Source organism: Chrysochloris asiatica, unplaced genomic scaffold, assembly GCF_000296735.1.
Source record: "Chrysochloris asiatica unplaced genomic scaffold, ChrAsi1.0 scaffold00428, whole genome shotgun sequence".
NCBI classification, from domain to species: Eukaryota; Metazoa; Chordata; class Mammalia; order Afrosoricida; family Chrysochloridae; genus Chrysochloris; species Chrysochloris asiatica.
The window spans coordinates 239,947-263,547 of record NW_006408946.1 but is presented as its reverse complement, the minus strand read 5'-3'; the positions used below and the strand labels follow the sequence as shown (position 1 = coordinate 263,547).

General features: G+C 37.9%; 1 protein-coding gene across 1 annotated transcript in view; it reads left to right on the top strand.

Moving 5' to 3' along the window:
• MAN2A1 (mannosidase, alpha, class 2A, member 1) overlaps positions 1–23,601 on the top strand; it is a 282,690-nt gene that overhangs the window by 247,462 nt on the left and 11,627 nt on the right. Inside the window, exons 17-20 of the mRNA XM_006876922.1 lie at positions 6,376–6,509; positions 9,108–9,249; positions 9,628–9,761; positions 19,684–19,878. Coding sequence (XP_006876984.1) covers positions 6,376–6,509; positions 9,108–9,249; positions 9,628–9,761; positions 19,684–19,878 — 605 coding nt within the window. The remainder of the gene's footprint in view (positions 1–6,375; positions 6,510–9,107; positions 9,250–9,627; positions 9,762–19,683; positions 19,879–23,601) is intronic.

Sequence of the window (23,601 nt, the reverse complement as noted above, 5' to 3'; positions counted from 1 at the left end):
ACTAGGTGACTTCAAACAACAGAAATACTGTTCTCTCACAGTCCAGAGGCTAAATGTCTGAAATCAAGGTGTCCACAATAGTGCACTCCCTCCAAAAGCCAGTTGGTGCAGGTTGTGACTGCATGACCCCCATCTCAGCCGCTGTGATCACAAATGCATCTGTTTCTTACAAGGACATGGCTTTGAATTTAGGCCAACTTGGGTAAGTCAGGATGTGCTTACCTCAAGAACCTTAACTTAATAACATCTCCAAAGACCCTTTTTCCAAATCAGGTCATATTTGAAGGCTCTGTTGTTGTTGTCAGGTGCCATCGAGTCGAAACCGACTCATAGCGACCCCATGCACAGCAGAACGAAACAATGTCTGATCCTGGGCCAACCTCACTACCACTGCCACACTTGAGTCCATCAATGATGCCACCTGGCTGATCCATCTCGTTGGGGGTCTTCCTCTTTTTCTCTGACCCTCCACCCTACCCAGCATGACATCCTTCTCCAGCGATTGTTCCCTCCGGACAATATGTCCAAAGTTAGGAGAGATGAAGCTTAGCCATCCTGGCCTCCAAGGAGCACTCTGGCTGCACTTCTTCCAAAACAGATCTATTGGTTCTTTTGGCAGTCCATGGCACTTTCAGTATTCTCCTCCAACACCACAACTCAAAGGCATCAATTCTTCTATGATCTTCCTTATTCACTGTCCAGCTTTCGCATCCATATGAGGCTATTGAAAACACCATGGCCTGGATCAGGCGCACCTTAGTCCTCAAGCTGACATCTCTGCTCTTCAATACTTTAAAAAGTTCCTGTGCAGCAGATTTGCCCAGTGCAATACGTCGTGTGATCTCTTGACTGCTACTTCCGCGAGTGTTGATAGTTGATCCAAGAAGAATGAGGTCCTTGACAACTTCAATCTTTTCTCCATTGATAAGAATGTTGTTTATTGGTCCAGTGGTGAGGATTTTTGTTTTCTTGACATTGAGATGTAATCCATATCGAAGGCTCTAGGAATTAGAAAGTGCATGTATCTTTTTGACGTTCATTCAGCCCACCATGCTATAATAGAACCATTTGGTGTTGCCACATACAGCAAACTTCTAACAGTGCTCTGTGGTGATTGGGTTTATAACTCTGCTTCCCAGAAAGTTCTGCCCTCAATCCTGTGAACCTCTTTAGGAAAGACACACCTTTCAGAATTCTTGACACAAAGTAGGAATCATTAACAATCTTCTTCATGTTGTTCTTTAAAGAAAAAAAAGATAAGTTCACTTTGAGAAACTCAGAGATATTTCTTTGCTTTTATTGCCATATAAAGTTTGCTTTTATTTGATTTGGTCATAATAAGAATAATGTTTGAACTTATTTTAAAAATCATTCCTAGCAGAGAATTTAAATTAATGTCTTGCTCAATTGTGATTGGACATGCCGGCTACTTTACAGTGCTTCAAGCATTTGTTGCCACAATAGGATCTAAGCATAATACTGAGCTTAAGAAAGATAATTTTTTCAGCGGAAATAGCTTATTATTGCTAGAGGTAATATGAAATTATTCATTTTTTTCCTGAAGCATATTCTTTGTAAATGGTTCCAGAGATAGAGAATTGAAATTAATGATGCCTTCCCTTGTTAAGACTTTATTCCATTTCATGTATTCTGTTGACCCCTGAGAGAATATCCATTGCAGAGAAAATAAAATAAAACAATGCTAAAAACCCAGCAAATGCTTCCTGTAGAACCGATAATTTACTTCTTGTCATCTGCTATTCTCCCTAGTGCTATACCTTTTGTGTTTTGAGTGATTTTTGTTCATTTGTAGACGCGTGTCTATTAAAATTCCATATACATGTTCATTTTCACTTTATCATTTCCACTCTGTTTTTCACATAAACATATAATTCCTGGAGTAAACAACAAAAATCCCTAGTTGCTAGCCAGTTAATTCTGACACATGGTAACTCCATAGGATTTTCAGTGATTGATAATTTTTGCAAGTAGTTGGGTGAACTCAGACCCCCAACTTCTTAGTTTACAACTGAATGTGTTTAACTAACCCAGGGTCTAGTGATTACTTTGGAGTCCTGGTGTGGCGCTGTGGGTTAACGCACCAGACTGCAAAGCTGTTTGAACTGCAAGGTCGGCAGTTCAAGCTCACCATCTGCTCCTTGGAAACCCTATACAGAGTCACTATGGGTTGGAACTGACTCGACAGCACTTCACAACAACAACAGTGCCTACTTTGGCTGTAGTGTATCTTTTTTCACATACCACACAAATGCAAACTTCCTTTCTATTTTCTGTCACCTTCTTTAAAATCTGGGGATTTTTCTTGGTTCTTAGAGAAAGCCTTCCTTGCTCTCTTCTTTTTCTCCTCATTTTTCTTTATGTAGCCCTCTTAGTTTAAATAATGTGCTGGTTACCAGTGTAATAGATTATTTATGAGCAGTTGTTGTTATGTGCTGTCGAGTTGGTTCTGACTCATAGCGACCCTGTATAGAGTTTCCAAAGAGAGGAGCCACTGGTGAGGTTGAACGTCTGACCTTGTGGTTCAAACCAACCTTGAAGTCAAGTGCATTAACGCACAGCACCACACCAGGACTCCTTATAAGGAGTTGTTAAGTGCCGTTGAGTAGGTCCTGACTCAGAGCAACCCTGTATAGGGTTTCAAGGAGTGGCTAGTGAACTTGAACTGCCAACATTGTGGTTCAAACTGACATTGCAGTCTATTGTGTTAACCCACAGTGCCACTTAAGGACTCCTATGAGGAGTAGAGGTGTTTAAAAAAAGACAAAAACACACACTAGTTTCTAGGGTTTATGGAACCTACAAAAGTATCAGCTATATGAAATAAATAGGCCAGTCTTTCTGATGACCATTTTACAAACAGTTCCCTTTCTTATAAGACCCTGAGATATCTTTCATACATACTTGTTTTATGTTGGATTTTTTTCCTAACTCCTCCATCTCTGAAATACTAAGTACTTGCAGATATTGTTAGGGTAGAATGACAGAAACTAGTAGCACTTTAGGCTTTACCCCCCAAACTTTGATACTTCTGGGACTTTTGTCAAATGCTTCTCTGCTTTATATAGCAAAGGGAAAAATGGATCACTCCATAACAAGTGATCCTCAGAGATGTCACGCTCAATTAAAATTGATTTAACACCTGGGAGCTCTCTAAATTATACTCCACAAATACTAATACAGTAATACCAATTCCAGTCATAAATCATTTCATTAGATCTCTTGTTTCTCTTCCTAGCTATAGATTGTGTGTAATAATACATTATCCTTTGAAATAGCACAGTACAAATTTTAGCTGGTTCAGAATTTATAGTATATAAAGGGGGAACAGTACAGAAGTGGGCTAGGATGACTTTTTAGAGAATGGTGGGACAGATGAGAGATGGGCTGGCCTCTAGTGGGGTTGACCTTTTCGTATTTAACGTCCCCTCTTCCCACTAGGGCTGTAGTGTATCCTTTTCCACATACCCCACAGATGCAAACTTCCTTTCTAACTGTTTTCTGCCACCTCCTATAAACTCTGGGGATTCTTCTTAGTTCTTAGAGAAAGCCTTCCTTGATCTCTTCTTCTTCTCATTTTTCTTTATGTAGCCCTCTTAGTTTAAATAATATGCTGGTTACCAGTGTAATAGATTGTTTATGAGCAGTTGTTATGTGCTGTCGAGTTGGTTCCGACTCATAGCGATCCTGTATAGCATTTCCAAGGAGAGGAGCCGCTGGTGAGGTTGAATTGCCGACCTTGTGGTTCAAACCAACCTTACAGTCCCGATAGGGAAGTTGTTGTTGTTATGTGCCGTGGAGTCAGTTCTGACTCATAGCGACCCTGTACAGAGTTTCCAAGGCTGTAAATCTTTACAGGAGCAGAAAGCCTCATCTTTCTCCCATGGAATAGCTGGTAGTTTCAAACTGCTGACCCTGAGGTTAGCAGCCCGATTCGTAACCACTACACTACTAGAGCTCCTAGGGAAAAGGTGATATTAAATGAGAAAAGATCAACCCCACTAGGTTGTCCTGGTGTGGCGCTGTGGGTTAATGTGCCAGATTGCAAAGCTGTTTGAACTGCAAAGTCGGCAGTTCAAGTTCACCAGCTGCTCCTTGGAAACCCTATACGGGGTCACTATGGATGGGAATTGACTTGATGGCACTTAACAACAACAACTTCCCACTAGATGGATCCTGGTGTGACACTGTAGGATAAGCACTGAACTGTTAACCACAGGATGGGTGATTCAAACATACAAGTTGCTCCTTGGGAACCCGATACAGTCACTGATTCAGAACCGACTTGACAGCACTTAACAACAATAACGTCCCTCCAGATTCCATGGAGAAAGATGAAGCTTTCTGCTCCAGTAAAGATTTACTGCCTTGGAAACCCTATATACCGTATCTTATGAGTCAGAACTGACTCCGTGGTCTATAGCCACCGCCACCAGAACTTATTAGATGGTCATCTGCTCTCTCTATGTTGTCTTTTTTTATTGTTTTATTGAGAAGAAATATATATGTATATATTTACCCAGTATATATATATTGAAATATGTATATAAATATGTATCACTATATCTATATATCTATATAATATAAGCAAAACATTTACCAAGTCAAGATCTTTAACATATGCAACTCAGTAACATCTGTTACATTCTTCATACTGTGTAACCATTCCACCACCATTAACAGAAATTTAGTGCCCACTTAGTAAACGTCTCCCTTTTCCCTAATCCTCTTACCCCTGGTAATCACTAATAAACCTTAGTCTTTGTATATTTTCCTGTTCTAGATATTCTTGTAAGTGAAATCATATAATATGTGTTCCTTTGCAGCTAACTTATTTCAGTTTTCAAGGGTTACCCATTTTGTGGCATATATCAGGCTGGCCTAATCTTTATGGTTGAGTAGTATTTCCATTGTTGTTAAGTGCCATTGAGTGGGTTCTGATTCATAGCAATCCTATGTAGGGTTTCCCAGGAGCAGCTGGTGGGTTTAAACCACAGACCTTGTGGTTAACATCCCATCGCTAATCCTACATTTTATTTATCCGTTCATCTGTTAATGGACATTTTGATTGTTTTCACCTTTTGGCTATTGTGAACAGTGTTGCAGTGCACATTGGTATTTGCATGTTATTGTTCTTCCTCACAGATCTCATCTGTACCTCTTCATCCTTCTGTTGGTTAAATGTGCCCCTAAATATGGCTACCATAGCACCAATAGAACCAAGGAGATACTGAATGGTTTAAAATCAGGAAAGGTGTGAGGCAGGTATAATTTCACCATACTTATTCAGTCTGTATGCTAAGCAGATAATTTGAGAAGCTAGATTATGTGAAGAATGTAAGAACATGGCATCAGGATTGGAAAAACACTCATCAACAACCTGTGATATGCATATAACAAAACTTTGCTTGCTGGAAATGGAAGAGGAATTGAAATACTCCTTGATAAAAATCAAAGAATACAGCCTTCAGTGTGGCTTGCACTTCAGTGTAAAGAAAATCCTTACAACTGGAGCAATAAATAACATGATAAAAGAAGAAAAGATTGAAATTATCTAAGACTTCATTTTGCTTGAATCCACAGTAAATATTTATAGAAGCAGTAGTCAAGAAACCAAACAGTGTATTGCACTAGGCAAATTTGCTGCAAAAGACCTCTATAAAGTATTCAAGAGCAAGGATGTCAGTTTGAGTACTAAGGTCCACCTGACTCAAGCCATGCTATTTTCAGTTTCCTTATGTGCATGCTAAAGTTGAATAATGAATAAGGAAGACTGCAGAAGATTCTATACATTTGAATTATGGTATTGGCAAAAAAATATTGACAGTGACATGGATTGCCAGAATAACAAATTGTCTCAGTAGAAATGCAGCCCAAATGTTCCATAGAATCAAAGATGGCAAGACTTCATCTTTTGTTGTTCATCATTTGTACGTGTTGTCAAGAAGGACCAATCCCTGGAGAAAGATATCATCATGCTTGGTAAAGTGGAAGGTCAGAAAAACAGAGGAAGACCCTCAGTGTGATGGTTTGACACAGTGACAGCAACAGTAGACTCTCAAACATAACAATTGTGAAGATTATTTAAGACCTGTCAGTGTTCCATTGATCATAGGGCTACTGTAAGTTGGAACTGAGTTGATGCACCTAACAGCAACCATCTTATACTTTTAAAAAGAGAGAAATGGTGGATTTTGACATTTAATATATGAAAGATGATAAAGATATGAAGTAGAAAACATAAAAATATACATAATATTGGAAGGAGTTTTATTTAGTATGTTTAAGATTGGTGGGGCAGTTGTAATTGATTTTAATGTGTTATTTTGTTCTTTGTTTTGTTTTTTTTTAATTTAGGAGTAGAAGGACAGTCTGTGGAAATTTCCAATATTGTGGATATCAGGAAAGAATATAACCGTGAGATTGCCATGAGGATTTCTTCTGATATAAACAACCAAAATAGATTTTATACAGACCTTAATGGATATCAGGTAATTTTCCTTCAAACTGTCTAAATAATAGATGTATCAGTATATAATTTTTATGTGGTAATGGACCAGTTAATTTGGGCACTTGGAAAAAATTTATTTAAGGATGGAAGTTATTTCTAAAATAAAACCTAATGTTAACAGGCAATTGTAGATTCTATATTAAACCATTATTTCCAAAGTTACAACAGATATTTAGTAGATCACTTGTGGACCATCTATTCATAAGGATTTAGTTTTTCAAAAGACAATATGTTGACCATTATATATGTAATAGGAGTCTTGGTGTGATGCTGTAGGATAAGCACTGGACCACAAAGTCAGTTTGAACCACAAGGGTGGCGGTTCAAACTCACCATCCACTCCTTGGAAACCCTATGCTGGGTCACTATGTGTCAGAACCGACTCAACAGCACTTAACAACAACAAATATATGTAAAATACATTGATACTAAAAATGAAGGACGTTTTTCATTTCAAGGAAGCATAATTAGGGGTTTCTGGGTTAGTTTTCGGTTTTGTTTATTTTTCTTTAAGAAACTAGCCTTTATTTCTTTATTCTCTTCTATGATTTTCACCAAAAGTTAAATTTAAACCTTTTCCAAAGCATAAAAATTACAGCACACATTTTCAACTAACACATTAAATCTACTACAGCTGTTTCATTTTCAATTGAAACCCTGACTTTATGGTGATTCATTTTCCTTGTATATGAAAGAAAATCTTTTCTAAAATTCTACAGAAGCAATTATTTTTATGTGTGGGTGTATCCATGAATGAAAACTTAGTTAAAATGAATAGTGAAAAATGTGCATTCTCTTTTTTCATAGATGAGCATTTGAATGAATAGGAAAATATTATTTTTAAGTCTACCAAGTCTTTTAAAATAAACCATTTTTCAAACTTTATAAAGAGTGGTACTTGAACAAAACTAGAAACATAGAACCATGGGAGGGTATGGGAGGCTGCCACAGGATGATTGTGGCAGTTTAAACGTCTTTTACAGGATAGAAGTTAATTGGTATGAGAAATTCAGGATAAGGAAGATGAAATGAATTATTTTAAGGTAGCTTAAGAGAAAAAAAAATAGTTATTTCTTGACCTGTAAGTCAGAGAACTTTCTATATGTAGAGTTGATGTGAAAAAAATTGCATTTGTGAATTGTCACTATAGTTGTTGTTGTTGTTGTTATGTGCCATGGAGTCGGTTCCAACTCATAGTGACCCTGTACAGGGTTTCCGAAGCTGTAAATCTTTACGGGAGCAAAAGTTTCATCTTTCTCCCGCAGAACGGCTGGTAGTTTCGAACTGCCAACCTTGAGGTTAGTAGCCCAAGTCGTAACTACTACGCTAGCAGAGCTCTTTGTCACTTATAGTACTGTACTTACAATGGACACTCAGTGTTAGCATTATGTTATCATTAAGTATTTCTTTGTTTTGAGTTCAAAATAAACTTCCGTGAGAGTATAAAAAGAATGACTTTTTTTTCTCTTGACCTTTTATTTAAAATAAATGTATCTGTAACAAAAGATGCCATTTCAGCAATTTTCAGGTGCATAGTTCTGTGACATTAATTATGTTTCTGTTGTGCAATTATTATCCATTTACACTTTTTTAAAAATCACCCTTAAAAGAAACTCATTGTCCCTTAAGTACTTTGAATTTCCAAGTGGTGTGAATAAGATTCCTTGATAACAAGGATTTTTTTTGAAGTCTCCTGCTGGAGTTAGCTAACACAACACACTACCACCACCACCACCACCACTGGAATTAGAGCAAATTGTCTTGACCTGAGCTGGCTTTGGGGCAAGGTCAAAATCTAAACATGAATTTAGAATTATATTTTGTACATTCAGATACTTTGTTGTTAATTGCCACGGAGTTGGTTAGGACACTTAAGGACCCTGTATAGGGCTTCCAAGGAGTGACTGGTGAGGTTAAACTGCTGACCTCATAGTTCAAACCCACCTTGCGGTCCTGCACTTACCCTACAGCACCACATTCAGATACTAGATATAGAGATGTTGTAGTATAGAACTCGGTACTCTGAAACTAAACAAGAAAGGTAAGCATTGAACAGTTTTTAAGTAGAAGTATGCATTTGATTATAATACTAGAGAATTCGGTGGTAAGATTTGTGGTATATATTAAAGCTGATTCTTTCAAGTACTGTAAGAGATATTTCTTGAAAGGGGATAGAGAACTATTATACTTAGCATTCATTACCAAAGCAGTGTGCTAGATTTAGATGAGAAATGAATACTTAATACCTTTATAATTTGTTTTATGCAAATACTGGAGAGCTAGAAGACTTTTGTTAAGCATTTTAAATCTAAATTTAAATAAGAATACCTGGTTTTAAATTTGGGATAAGTTTTACCTTTCTCACTTAAAAATGTTTTCTAAGACCCTCATAATTTTCCTTTGAAATTTTTGAAGACTCTTAATTTTTAGATTATCCCTTCCTTGAGTAAGAAAGGAAGCTACATTTTTTTTTTCCTCTTTGGGAGGAAAATTGTCTGTTTCAATACTAATTTTTTTTAAATATATGTATATATGTCAGATTAGTTTTTATTTTTAAAGACAATCTTTGATCTTATAGATTCAACCTAGAATGACAATGAGCAAACTTCCTCTTCAAGCAAATGTCTACCCAATGACTACAATGGCTTACATCCAGGATACTGACTATCGGTTGACCCTTCTGTCTGCTCAGTCTTTAGGTGTTTCAAGTTTGAAAAGTGGTATGTGGTGTTTAGATTATTAGTGGTAGTTTTTTATGGCAATTCTTTTGTTTTCTCTTTTTTAAAGATTTTCATTGTGAACAGACAAGATCACCACTTTTACAGTCAATAAATCATACATTGTGTTTCATCTCAATGATTACAATCTCCTCCATGCAACTGCAGTTATCTCTGTGGTTCCTATTTCCACTCTACCCTCCTCCCCTTCCTTTTTCAACTTTGTCCTTAGATAAATGTTGCCCTTTTTATTTTGAATGATTGACCAGTCCATGGTGAGCATATCTTACTAAGTGCTGTCGTCCCCCGTATGTGCCTGTCTACTGCTTGACTCAATATTGGGTGATCAAATTTCTGTTTGTTTACTTGCTTGCTTTTCAGGTCAGATTGAAGTTATTATGGATCGAAGACTCATGCAAGATGATAATCGCGGCCTTGGGCAAGGTGTCCATGATAACAAGATTACTGCCAATTTATTTAGAATACTACTAGAAAAGAGAAGTGTCACTAATATGGTAGGAAACACTAACTTGTGTGTTATGTTGTTTGTCCTTTGACCTCCAAAGTTTGAAATCATGGTTTACCACCCTTGTTTCCCATAAGATTTCTGATTTTGAAATAATCTTTGCAATAAATTTAACCCACCTTCACTCCGATTGACAGAGACAGAACCTCAGTAGTGTATGTCCTGTAAGATTGATATAATTTCTTTTTTTTTACATTTGCTTATTATGTAGCTTGTTTTTGTTTTGTTTTTTTTCTTCAAGTCCAACATTATTTTGGGTGAAATTTCTTCAAATCGTGTTGAAAGAAATTAGAGATAGAGAATAGAGCATAATTATATACTTAGGAGACTAAGTTTGATTAGTAGAATTTATATGAAATTATAATGTACTTATTTCAGTTTTAGATTCTTCAACTGAAAATGAATTTACTTGCCTGTCTTCCTAATTTTTTTTTTTTTTTTTTTTCATTCTTCAAAGCAAAAACCCAGTGTTCTATGGTAAACAGTCTGGCAAAAGCCCAGCCAGACCCCAAGGGATCTGACAGACTGCTTATAGTCGGGCAGCAAAAAGTTATCCTTAAAGCCCTCCACAAATTACTGATAACCAGATGGATCTCAACAGTGCCCCGTTTCTCTCTATTTCACTTACCCTATTTCCAGATTGACCATTTCAAATCTTCCACGCACCCTCCACTTGATAGAACAGCCATTAGACAGAATGCTAGTGTTTGAGATACCACCTACTACTTCCACCCTTCCCTTCTACCCTGCTGTTACAGTGAAGAAATTCATCTTCCTTCCATCTTAGACCAGCCCCTCCACTTGTCCTTAGATCTTAACCCTTTCACTTAAGATCTTTTGACTATTCATCCTTCTTCCTTTTCTCTCTCCCTGCCCCCTCATAGCCAATTTCCCTAGGAGAGAGCCTTTCTATTGACTTTTAAACAGGCTCCATTTAAACAGGCTTATTAAAAATAGAAACTAAAAACCACCCTCACTCAGATTTTCATTCCCGTCCCTTACACTGCTATCTTCTTGACTACCCTGTAAAGCCAAGAGTTTATGAAATGAGTTGATTTCAGCACTTTTCTCTCAAGCTCAATTAATTTCAGTCTACTTTTAGGCTCTATCACTAGATCCAGTGAACATTTTCAGTCATCTTACTTGATCTTTCAACAGCATTTGATACCCTAAAACACTGCCTAGCCAGGGCTTCTGTAGTACCATACTAGGTTTTTCTTCAAACATTGGAGTCCATTGAAGACTTAGCTCTAGCTCTTCTCATTTTCTACACTCCCCTTCAGCAATCTCTTCTGCTCCAAGGCTTTTGTAACTACCTCTGCATAGTCGCAACCTGTGGTACATATTCCCAACTTGGTGAAACTTCTAACCTCCATACCCACCTTCCAATTGCTTCCTGACATGTCTGTCTATATCTTTCAAGGGCACAACTTCAACTTATCTGAGATATCTTGATCTTTATTCCTTTCCAACCTGGCCGTTTTCTATTATGTTCTTACTCGGTGAGTAGCACCACCATCCATCCCATGCCAAACCAGATGCCGAGGAATCATCCCTGATAAGAACTTCTCCCTCATCATTGCTTATGAGTCTCAACTATGGACTTCTTTCCTTCCATGATCTTAGTCTAAATTCACATCATGTGTTTCTCAGACCAAGGCTGTGCATACACTCTGCCATTCTCTTGCTGGCATTTTTGTTCTTAAGTAAGCAGAGAAGTTTGTTTATTCAAAAAAAGATCTAACTTTATTGCCTCCACTTCCTTTTAGTTTTCTAATGGCTTCTCAGTACTATCCAAATAAAAGCCAAAATCCTTACCATGGCCTGCAGATCCCCTTATGAGCTAGGTCCTGCCTTATCACTTAAGTGTCTCATTCTCTCTGCTCTCAGCCCACTGCATTTCAATCCATCCAGCTTGCTTCCTATTTGCTTTCCCACCGCACCATCTCTAAATATGTCCTTTTCTTCTCTCTGCCCAGTGAACTCCTAGTAGTTGTTCAGATTGGAGCTCATGCTGCTTTTCCCTGGCCAGGTAAAATTCCCTTCTCCTGTGTACCCTCAGAACCATGTATTTCTCTTTATGCACACATGTGATTGGTATAGCCCTGTGGGCTAATATGTCAGACTGCAATATCATTTGAACTGCAAGGTCGGTGGTTCAAGCTCACCAGCTGCTTCTTGGAAACCCTATACAGGGTCGCTATGGGTCAGAAATGACTCGACAGCACTTAAAAGCAACAATAGCATACATGTGATTACTTCTTCAGTATCTCTCTCCTTGGACAAAAAACTCCATGAGCGTTGTTGTTAGCTACCATCACGTCAACGCCAATTCATGGCAACCTCTTGTATAACAGAGCAAACTGTTTCCTGGTCCTACATCAGCCTCACAATCCATCACTGAGGCTGTTATGTCTCACTGAGGGTCTCCTTTACCCTCATTGGTGCTCCGCTTCATCAAACATGAATGTCTTCGTCTAGTAATTGATCCTTCCTGACGTGTCCAAAGCAAACTATTCAGACAGTATTCTTTTGTGGTCTGTAAGGAAGCCAATAGCTAATTTTCGGAAGAAGATCTCTAGACCTTTCTTCCTAGTCTGCCTTAGCCTGGAAGCTCTGCTGAAACCTGACCACCGTGGGTGACCCTGCTGGCATTTAAAATGCTGGGACCATGTTGTTCTCTGCTTTTAGGATTGTTCCTAACAGAGGAAGTACCAATTTATTCATTGTGAATACACAAATGAATAAATGATTCCACCTTTGAAGCACTTTGCACTACTGTCTTCATCATACTTATTTCTTACTGCTGTCTTTCAGGAAATCATATGTATGTTCTGTTCCCTCTACTAGAGTACAAGGACTTGTCCACTTCTTTTGTGTCCCACAGGACCCCCTTGCTGGTAGCAGTATTCTGTTAATAAAATGCTAGTTGACTGAATGAAATGACAACAACTGATTAAAGCAAGGAATTCTTCCAGTGTCTAGAATCTTTTAGTAAAAACATTTTAATACCCCTTTTAGATGTTAAGATTTAAACATGTTCTTGGGAATCATGGTTTAAATCAATTACTGACAAGGTAGCTTAGTTTTAGGGCTGAAGCTGCATAGGAAAATCATTATGAGCTGTCAACTACTGTCTTTTGTTTCTCCTGAAAATGTTTCTAGCTTTATATAATGTTTCTGTATATAGACACTGATCTATAAAACTTCTGTAAACTCTAGCAATAAAAATTTTCATGTCGAATCTATAAAGTCACCAGTTAGAAATGAAACAATTTGCCTATTCCCATTTAAAGCTCTTTGAATAGCAATTGATTTAAATTTGATCCAATGTTTTTATTGTTTGTTAAATTTTCTTTTATTCAACTATAGATTCTTGGGCTTAAATCAATAGTTTCTTTTTAATAATAAAAAAAGAGAGAACAAAAAGAAGATACATCTTAAACTCTATAAACTATAGTGATATTGATCCAAAAGACATTTGATTAAGAAGTGTTATATATCATATAACTTAATTTTCCTAGCATATGTTTTTATTTTCAATTTAGAATTCTATAATACTGATAGTGAAAACTGAGATGGCAAGATGAGGCTTGTTTCAGGCTTCCTGTGTGTGCAGTGATAACTTTGAATGGGTAGCTTTGAGCCTGCCAGTGCCTCATGGAAAGAATCCTGAGTGTCTACATGGAAGTGAGTCCTTTTCTCCATATGAGGCAGTGAGAAAAAGGACTTGTAACAGTAATCACTGAGATGCCCAGTTGGGGACTTGTGCTTGCAAGCCATTGACTGCCATCAATCTTGTTGACCCATAACTGTTGAAGGAAGCAAGAAAGAGATACTGTCTCTTTGTTATTGACCCTTTTTAATTGTCATTTCCTTAGATCTTACCCCTTCCTACTGGTGGTCAGGTTAGTTTAAAAGATCATGGGACTATGAACTACAAGCCCCTTGGTTTAGATCAAGTGTCAAAATTCTGTCATTTTATCTCTGGATCTCAGTTCTTTACATACACATGAGGAGAGGGAGTTGAGAAAGATCCAATCAAAAACTCAAATGCTGAAAGGGGTAAGGAAAGTGATGGTGTTGGGGAGATTGGCCAGATAATAAGGACAACTACTTAAGCTGTATAGCCTGAGGGTCTATGGTGAATATACCTCACCTCGGAAAAAACAGCCACAGCTTGCCTCCAGCTGTTTTTTTTTTTCCCATGCAGGTATATGACTAGAGGAGGCTCGATTTCCTAGGTATGGTTTTGCTTTGTTTTCATAGCCACAAATCTAGTTTTTGTTGCTGTTTTTCTTTTCATTATTATTTGTTATATGAAATCTCCTCATTTTCTTACTTACTTTCTTTGAAGGTTGTTGTAGTTGGTACGTGCAGTCAAATTGTTTCCAACTCATAGCCACCCTATGCATAACAGAATGATACATACATAACAGAATAATACATACATAACAGAATGATACATACATAACAGAATGATACATACATAACAGAATGATACATACATAACAGAATAATCCTGCACCATCATCACAGTTGTTGTGTTTGAGCCTGTTTTTGCTGCCACTGTGTCAGTCCATTTCATTAAATTCTTCCTCTTTTTCATTGACCCTCTACTTTACCAAGCATGATGTTCTTATCTAAGGGCTGGTCCCTCCTAACAACAGTAGCTCTCCATCCTGGCTAAGGAGTATTCTGGCTGTATTTCTTCCAAGACAGATTGGTTTGTTCTTCTGGAATTCCATGTAACTTTCAATATTCTTCACCAACACCATAATTCAAATACATCAACTCTTCTCCAGTCTTCCTTATTCATTGTCCAACTTTCACATGCATATGAGGCTATTGAAAATACTGGGGCTTGGGTGAGGCACACCTTAGTTCTCAGCCTGACATCTTTCCTCTTCAACACTTTAAAGAGGTCTTACACAACAGTCTTGTTCAATGCAATGGTGGTGGTAGTGGTTATGTGCTGTGGAGTCAGTTCTGACTCATAACGATCCTATATAAGGTTTCCAAGGCTGTAAATCTCTACGGGAGCAGAAAGCCTAATCTTCCTCCCATGAAACCACTGGTAGATTTGAATTGCTGGCCTTCTGGTTAGCAGCTCAACTCGTAATGCACTACGCAAAATGCACTATGTCCCTTGATTGCTTGACTGCTACTTCCATGCATATTGGTTGTAGTTCCAAGAAAAATAAAGTCTTTGACAATGTCAATCTTTTTTTACTTTGTATATGTTAAGAGTTATATGCCACCAAGTTAGTTCCGACTCATAGCGACCTTGTATTGGGCTTCCAAGGAGTAGCTGGTGGGTTTGAACTGCTAGCCTTGCAGTTAGCAGTCAGGTGTTTATCTTAAAACAGCATACCAGGACTCCTTTATCATGATGTGAGGGTTTTTGTTTTCTTTACATTGAAATGCAATCCATACTGAAGGCTGTAGTCTTGGATCTTCATCAGTAAACATTTAAGTTCTCTTTGCCTCCAGCAAACAAGGTTGTGTCATTTGCATATTGCAGATTGTTAATGAGTCTTCCTCCAATCTTGATGCCACATTCTTCTTAATATAACCCAGTTTATTGAATTATTTGCTCAATATACAGATTAAATAAGTATGATGAAAGGATACAACCCAGTACACACCTTTCTTGATTTTAACTATTCAGTATCCCCTTGTTCTCTTCAAACAATTGCCTTTTGGTCTATGTACAGGTCCCTCATGTTCACAATTAAGTGTTCTGGAATATCTATTCTTCACAGTGTTATCCATAGCTTGTTATGATTCATACAGTGAAATGCCTTTGCATAATCAATAAAGCACAAGTAAACATCTTTCTTGTGCTCTCTCCTTTCAGCAATGATCCATCTGACATCAACAATGATATCCCTCATTCCATGTTCTCTTCTAATCTGGCTTGAATTTCTGACATCTCCCTGTGAATGTAAAATAGCAACTCTTTATGAATTATCTATGGCAGAATTTTACTTGCATGTGATATTAATGATTTATTGTTTGATGATTTCTGCATTCTATTAGCTCATCTTTCTTTGTAATGAACATAAATATGGATCTCTTCAAATCAATTGGCCAAGAAGCTATCTTCCAAATATCTTGGCATAGATGAGTGAGCACCAAAAAAAAAATATTTCAGTTTGTATTCCATCAATCCCTTGAACTTTGATTTTCACCAATGCCTTCAGTGCAGCTTGGACTTCTTCCTTCAATAATACCATCAGTTCCTGATCATATGCTACCTCTTGATATGATTGTGCATTGATCAGTTTTTTTGATACAATGATTCTGTGTATTCTTTCCATCTTCTTTTGATGCTTCCTGCATCACTCAATACTTTGCTCATGATGATGATGTTATTAAGTGCCTTCAACTTGGTTCTGACTCACAGCAACTCTGTATAGGGTTTTTAAGGAGTGGTTAGTCAGTTTGAACTACCAACCTTGAGGTCAGGAGTCCATTTCTTATCCTACAGTGCCATACCAAGACCCCATTTTGCCCCTAGAATCCTTCAAAATTGTAACTGGAGGCTTGAATTTGTCTTCAATTCTTCTAGTTTTAGAAATGCTAACAGTCTTCTTCCCTTTTGGTTTTATAACTCCTTGAAACTTTCTGTTCAGTTCTTTTACTTCCTCATTTCCTCCAGTTGTTTTAGCTTCTCTATGCTTACGAGCGAATTTCAGAGTCTCTTATGACATCCTTTTTTTTCTTTCTTTCTTTTCTTTTTCTAAATGATCTTTTGCTTTCTTCTTATATGATCTTGATGCCATTCCACAGATCTTCTGGTCTTCAGTCATCAGTGTCTAATTAATCCATCACATGTTTATTAGGGTATTGATATAAATGATTGGAAGCCTGTGATGTTCAGGGACCAAATACTGTGAGCTTAATGAATATCATCAGGGAGATTGGCTTGAAATTGTGACTTAACGCAATAAGAGTTAGAACCCATTGGATATGATCTCACTCAATCTCGTGTGGTTTTGGTCACATTGTGCTGAATGCTCTTTTTAATTTCAGGCAGGCTGCAGAGAGAAAGCTAGACTAGCATAGTCTGAAACCTTCTGACCAACAAAAGAGACTAAACAAGTATATCGAACTGTATTAGTTACAGCAAGACAGGGGAATTCTTTTATAGCTTAAACAAACATACACTTTTCTTATAGGAAATATGTTTTACAAACTGTGGGTTACTTGCAACCTTAGAGTGGTAGTGGTGGTTATGTGCCATGGAGTCAGAACCGACTCATAACGACCTGTACAGGGTTTCTGAGGCTGTAAATCTTTACGGGAGCAGCTGTAAATCTCCCATGGAACAGCTGGTAGTTTCAAACTGCTGACCTTAAGGTTCACAGCCCGATTCATAACTACTACGTAACCTTAGAATAGGAAAGTTATGTTTCTAGAAGGTTAATCAAAATATTAAAAGCGCAAAGATTAAATATTTTGGTAAACATGGAAAGATGGTAAGAAGTTGCATGAATGCTGTAGCCTTGGGTTGAGACTTTGTCTTGCCTGGTTTGACCAACCTTCAGAGTTGTTTTTTATTTCTGATTCCCTTACAGCACCAGTCACAAGTCCATGAGCTTCTTTTCCTTATTTTATCTCTGCTTATCACTGCCTTCCCTTATCACTCTCTTCCTTCTAGATTGTTTTGGAGGACGTTTGGGGTAGCATTTCCCAAAACAAGTGCACAGAGCAGTAGGGAACTTACACTATATGAGATTCTGACCAGAAAGCATCTAAACTTCCCATTCTCAGGCCCCTCTGCCTGGAGACTATGAGTCAATAGATTTGGGCTAGTAGTTATAATGTTTTATAAAAGCTCCACAAGGCATTTTGAAGTGTGGTCAAGATGGAGAAGCACCAAGGCTAAGCACAGCTGATCTGGAGTTGGGGAGAGTGGTGTATGCACACATTGCTGCCTCTGAAGAACACATGATCAGTCAGGGAGTGTCCCACGTAGTCTCACTGAAGTACTCAGGAATTCCTCCAAGAGCACAGAGCAGAGCCACAGAGCTTTTCTGAATGTTTCTTGACCTAGAATTGACTTGAAGCCTCCCAAATCTGATAAGTCAGGTGTTTTCCTTTCTGTTAGAATCTTTTATCTTTTATTACTCAAAATGATTTCGTCAGCAATTCTGACCTACGTTATGAAGTCCTTTAATCTTGGAGTACATTTAAAAGTGTCTTGATGAAAATATACTTGCTTTATTCCTTTTATTTTACAAGCTGCATTAAATTTCAGTATTGTTAGAGAATACTATTGTATATGCTTTATTTAATCTTCCCTTTAAAAAGAATGCAGAATGGATGCACTTTTTTTTTTACAAATCATTCAGGCCTAATGCTTTTTGTCAGTATCTTAATATTGCAATGTCCCTTTGCTGCCGTATAATTTTTTTGTATCTCTTCATGGTCTGAATTGTAATGAAATCTACGGGTGGCTGCTGGCAAGATGCTACTCATTTTTTGCTAGTGCTTTTCTGTCCAACTAAATTTTTGAGTTCTGTATCTTCTTTATAAATTTGGTCTTTTCATATAGATAAGTAGTCAAGCCTTTTGTTTGATTCTCTATTACAAAAAGGATGCAAAATCAGAAGTCATCAGTACAATGATCATTTTGTAACAAGATACAACATTAAATTTGCTTCAAATGTTGCTAGTGATCAAAAGATCTTTCAACATAAATTATTTTCTCCTCTCATTGCTTCCCTATGTCTATTTTTACTCCTTGGGCGTTATGGAGTAAGGGTCTATGTAGCCATTGATTTTATTAGGTTTGTATGTCATCTAGCATACATAAGTACTTAACCCACATGGCCTCATTTAATGTTCGACCATCCTAAAAGTAGAATTGTATACCATCGTGAAGGACAAAGCATTTTTCAATTACTTAATAATTGTACCATATATGTGTGACTATTCTCTAATATTTATTTCCTGTTTTGGAATAAAGTAAAGTGAATCAATGGACAATGATTTATCAAATTTAAAACAAAACAATCAGATAATATAGGCATTCCACCTGTATTACTTGTATTTGAAAACTATTTTTTTTGAGAGTTGTCTTTCTTTTTTTAAAATCCCATTATTAGGATTCCTGGCGTGATACTTCAGATAAGCACTGGATTTCGAACATCCAGGTTAGCAGTTCAGACCCACCAGCTCCTCCTCAAAAACCCTGTACAGAGTCACTGTGAGTCAGAATTGACTCACAACAGAAAATTTTATTAGGCTACATTGTTATTGTTAAGTGCCATCAAGTCAGTTATGACTCATAGTGACCCTGCATAGGATTTTCAAGGCTTTGAATCTTTGCAGGAGTAAAAGCCTCAGCTTTCTCCAGCAGAGTGGCTAGTGAACTCAAGCTGAGGGCCTTATGTTTCACAGTCCAGTGCTTATCTTATGGAGCAACCACGCTCCCAGATAACATTTAGTTGCTGTTGTTTGGAAACACTGAATCAGTACATTCCTTTATGGTCTTTTGAAATGTATAAATAAGACCTTGAGAAGATAATGGGTAAAACCTGAGGAAAAGAGATCATTTGCTGATGAAAAAGGCATTTGAATATTCAAAACCGTCTATTTCAGGAGTTTCATGGTACATTGAGAAAGTATGCCTGATCCTAAAATGATCATGGGAAGTGTCGGTATTCTTTGTGTTAAATCTATAGAAATTTTTTTTAGCATATGAGTAAAATGGGCACTATTCCTTTTCCTGTATTGCTTGGAACTGACCTTGATAATCTATGTATTTTCTAAGACAGTTATTTATAAAATATAATACAGTCAAAATATTCATATATTAAAACCTTTTCATGTAATTTAATTAATATGGCAAGAACTACAATACAGGGTAGCTCTTAAGAGCTTTTATCTTCTCTCAATAGGAAGAAGAAAAGAAGTCGGTCAGTTACCCATCTCTCCTTAGTCACCTAACTTCTTTGTTCCTGAATCATGCCGTCTTTGCAATGACAGAAAAGGTCTCCTCGCCCACCCCTCAGCTGCTGGGTGAATTCTCTCCGTTACTGTCATCTTTGCCTTGTGACATTCATCTAGTTAATCTGAGGACAATACAGTCAAAGGTATATTCCAAAACATATCTATAAGAAAATACATTTTGTAATATCCTTGGCATAAAGAATGGGGCAAGGAAAGAGTTTTGTAAGCTCACTGTGCTTCAAGGTATGATTAAGAGGGCTTCGCCCTTAGGCGAATCATTATACCTTTCCTTTGACTATTGCTGTTTAGCTTAGAGCACAACCCAATACTAATTTATTGGATTCTCTGGAAAGTTCTGTGCAGGGAGCCTGTCAGGGAACAGCATCTTCTCTGTACAGATAAGTAAGCTAATGCTGGCCTGGGGTCACATAATTAGTAAGTGGAAGAACCAGACCTTAGATCAGCCTTGAGAATTGTCCATTCATTCCTCCTTATTAGCTAGTTTGTCTCAGGAGATAGAGAAACAGAAAGCATAGCACTAGCACTTAATTGTTTCTAGGTCACTTACTCTTTTGCATTCTACTCCTTGTTGGCTGTTTTTTCTGTCATACAAAGCTTATCATTCCCTGATTAAATTCCTGCTGCCTACCAAATTAATTCATAACTTTACCACTCAGGCCCTGCGCAGTCTGACCCACTGTGGCCACCTTGCTTCTTATCTCTCACCTTTGGACAAATGAGCCACTTTCAATGCCTGCTCGCTGAGTGACTGCTGACTTAGCTGGCATTTATAAAATGGGGCTAATGCCAGATATGCCTGCTCCAAATCTAGTATGAGAAACAGATGAAATAATGCTGTGAAAGCGCTTTAAAAATAAAAGTGCTTTGTAATCAATTGTTGCCATCGTGTTGAGGACAGTTGAGATTTTTGTCAGAGGGAGATAGAAAGAAGTTTAAAAACGTATTGATTTGACAAGGAAATTTTAATGCATATGATCAGAACTAAATATTTAGGGCTATTTTACTGATGTCAGTTCCTGTTAGCCTTGACTCTTCATATGCACTTATATAACGATGCTTAAAAGCCCAGGAGTAATCCATAGAAGTTGATTAGCACATTCAGAATGGCTTCCTTAAAGAATTGTTCTTTGTCGCCTAACACTTGATAGTCATTGAAAGAAGGTGATGTGGGATTGATTCAAAGAAACCTTGTTATTTCAGAGATAACCTGTAAATGATTAAATCCAGAAGCCAGACCTAGATGCTTTGGATTGTGATTCCTGTTTTTGCATGCTGGCAGCTCCTAGCATACAATAATAGGTTATTTATTTGAAGATTGCAATTTATTTTTCCTATTGAAATACTGTCATCATACAGGTCAGATTCCCAACAAGGCCATTGTGGTTGGCTTTTCCCAGTATCTAAGTAAGTGCTTTCCTCACCACCACCTTACACTAGTCCCATGAGAAATGTATCTGAGTATTACTTGCACATGATAAGGCCACATCTTCATCCTCCCTGGCCTCCGCCACTAGCAGCTTGCCCATGCATACCAGGCCAGTCTAAACCCAGAAACCAAACCCACTGCCATCAAGTCGATTCTGACTCAGAATTGCCCCGTAGGGCAGAGTAGAATAGCTCCTTTAGGTTTCTGAGACTATGAATTTTTATAGGACCAGACAGCCTTATCTTTCTCCCATAAAAAGCTTGGTAAGTTTGAACCATTGACCTTGTGGTTTAAAGCCTAGTGCTTAGCCCACAGTGCCACCAGGCCTCCTGGTTTCCTCAAGTCTAAGTCCCCAGTAGAGAAAGGAGTGAGGACAAGACAAAAATAATGGCAAAGGAGAGGTGGGTGCTAAGTGTGATAGCCCACTGAGGTGTGGTTCAGCAGCTCTGGGTCCAAATTACACAGGGAAAACTAAAAATAGGGATTTTTTACAAATTTCCCCATTTTCTGGAATTCTTATTCAGAGGATGAGGCATTCTGCAGCAAGTAATTTTTTAAAAAAGTACTCTCTTCCTGATTCCAGAAATGACTGAATTTTCTCAATTTACTAAAATGAGGAAATAAGGGTTAGAAAGAGTAAATGATCAAAATAAAACTATTGAGTGACAAATGACAGAATCAGGACCCACATTCGGTCTTCTTAGTGTGAGTGCTATGTGTAACCTCAGAGAGTAGTATCGGACTTTTTAGAGTTGCTAAATAACTCTGTTCCTCTTAGTGTGTTCAAGAGCAAAGGTGTCAGTTTAAGGACTAAGGTACGTCTGACCGAAACCATGATATTTTCAGTAGTCTCATATGCATGTGAAATTCGGACAATGAATAAGAAAGACCATAGAAGAATTGATGCAGTTGAGTTACAGTATTTGGAGTAGAATATTGAAAGTACCAGAAGAACAAACAAATCTGTGTTGGAAGAAGTATAGCCAGAATGTTCCTTAGAAGCCAGAATGGCAGACTGTCTCTCATACTTGGGAGATATTAAAAAGAAAGACCAGTCCCTGGAGAAGGATATCATGCTTGGTAAAGTGGAAGGTCAGCAAAAAAGAGGAAGATCGATCCCAACAAGATGAATTGGCACAGGGGCAGCAGCAGTGGTCTCAAGCATAACAACGATTGTGTGAGGATGGCACAGGACAGGGCAGTGTTTCATTCTGTTGTTCAGCTGTAAGTTGAACTTAACTATAAGTTCCAACTATAAGTTGGAACCAGCTCAACGGTGCCTAACAACAACATCAACTAGAGCAGTAACAACTCTGTTTCTAAAATCCATGGATTATTTGATATTAATAGATGAGTTTAATATGTGTTTTCATTTAGAAAGGTCTTTTCTACTTTATATAGAGAGATATGGAACCCTAGCATGGTGCTGTGGGGGAAGCACTGAACTGCTGACCACAAGATTGGTGGTTCAAAACCACCACTTGTTCCTTGGAAACCCTATACAGGGTCGCTATACATATATGGTGGTTATGTACCGTGGAGTCGGTTCCAACTCATAGCAACCCTGTACAGGGTTTCTGAGGCTGTAAATCTTTACAGGAGCAGAAAGCCTCATTTTTCTCCCATGGAGCAGCTGGTAGTTTTGAACTGCTGACCTTGCAGTTCACAGCCCGATTCATAACCACTATGCTACCAGAGCTCCTTTACATATATGAGGGGCTCTGAAAAGTTGATGGAAAATGGAATGAAAAGCTAATGGCATTATTCTGTGAAATTTTGGAAACCCCTTTGTACGTGTGTATATATATATATATGTTTCTTTATCTATATACTTTTTGTTGTTTAAGTGCTGTGGAGTTGGTTCTGACTCTGGTGTCGTGCTTTAGGATCAGTTCTGGACTGTGAACCACAAGGTCGGCAGTTCATACCCACCAGCTGCTCCTTGGAAACCCTATACAGGGTCACTGAGTCGGAACTGACTCAATAGCAATTAACAATACATATGTATGGAATAAAATAGATTAGATGTTTTGTTTTTCAGTAAGATGAAGAAGGGAACAAACATCTCTTGAAATGCTGCCCCTCAGTGTGCATGCAGCACAGCCGTCCACTGCCTAGAGACAGACCTATTAACCTCCTCCAACTCTTTTCTCTGTGTCACCCTCTTTCCCTAGTTATCAAGAGTTTGAGATATAAAAAAGAAGCTCCTAGAAAGATCCAAGAGCTGAGGAACAGGAGGAGCATTACTCACAGGCACTAAATGGGAAAGCCCTGTCATCAGAATAGAATAGCTATTAAAAAAGAGGGAGTTGTTGTTGCTGTCGTTAGGTGCTGTCGTCGAGTTAGTTCCAACTCATAGTGATCCTGCCAAGGAACGGCTGGGTGAATTTGAACTGCCAACCTTGCAGATCAAACCGAC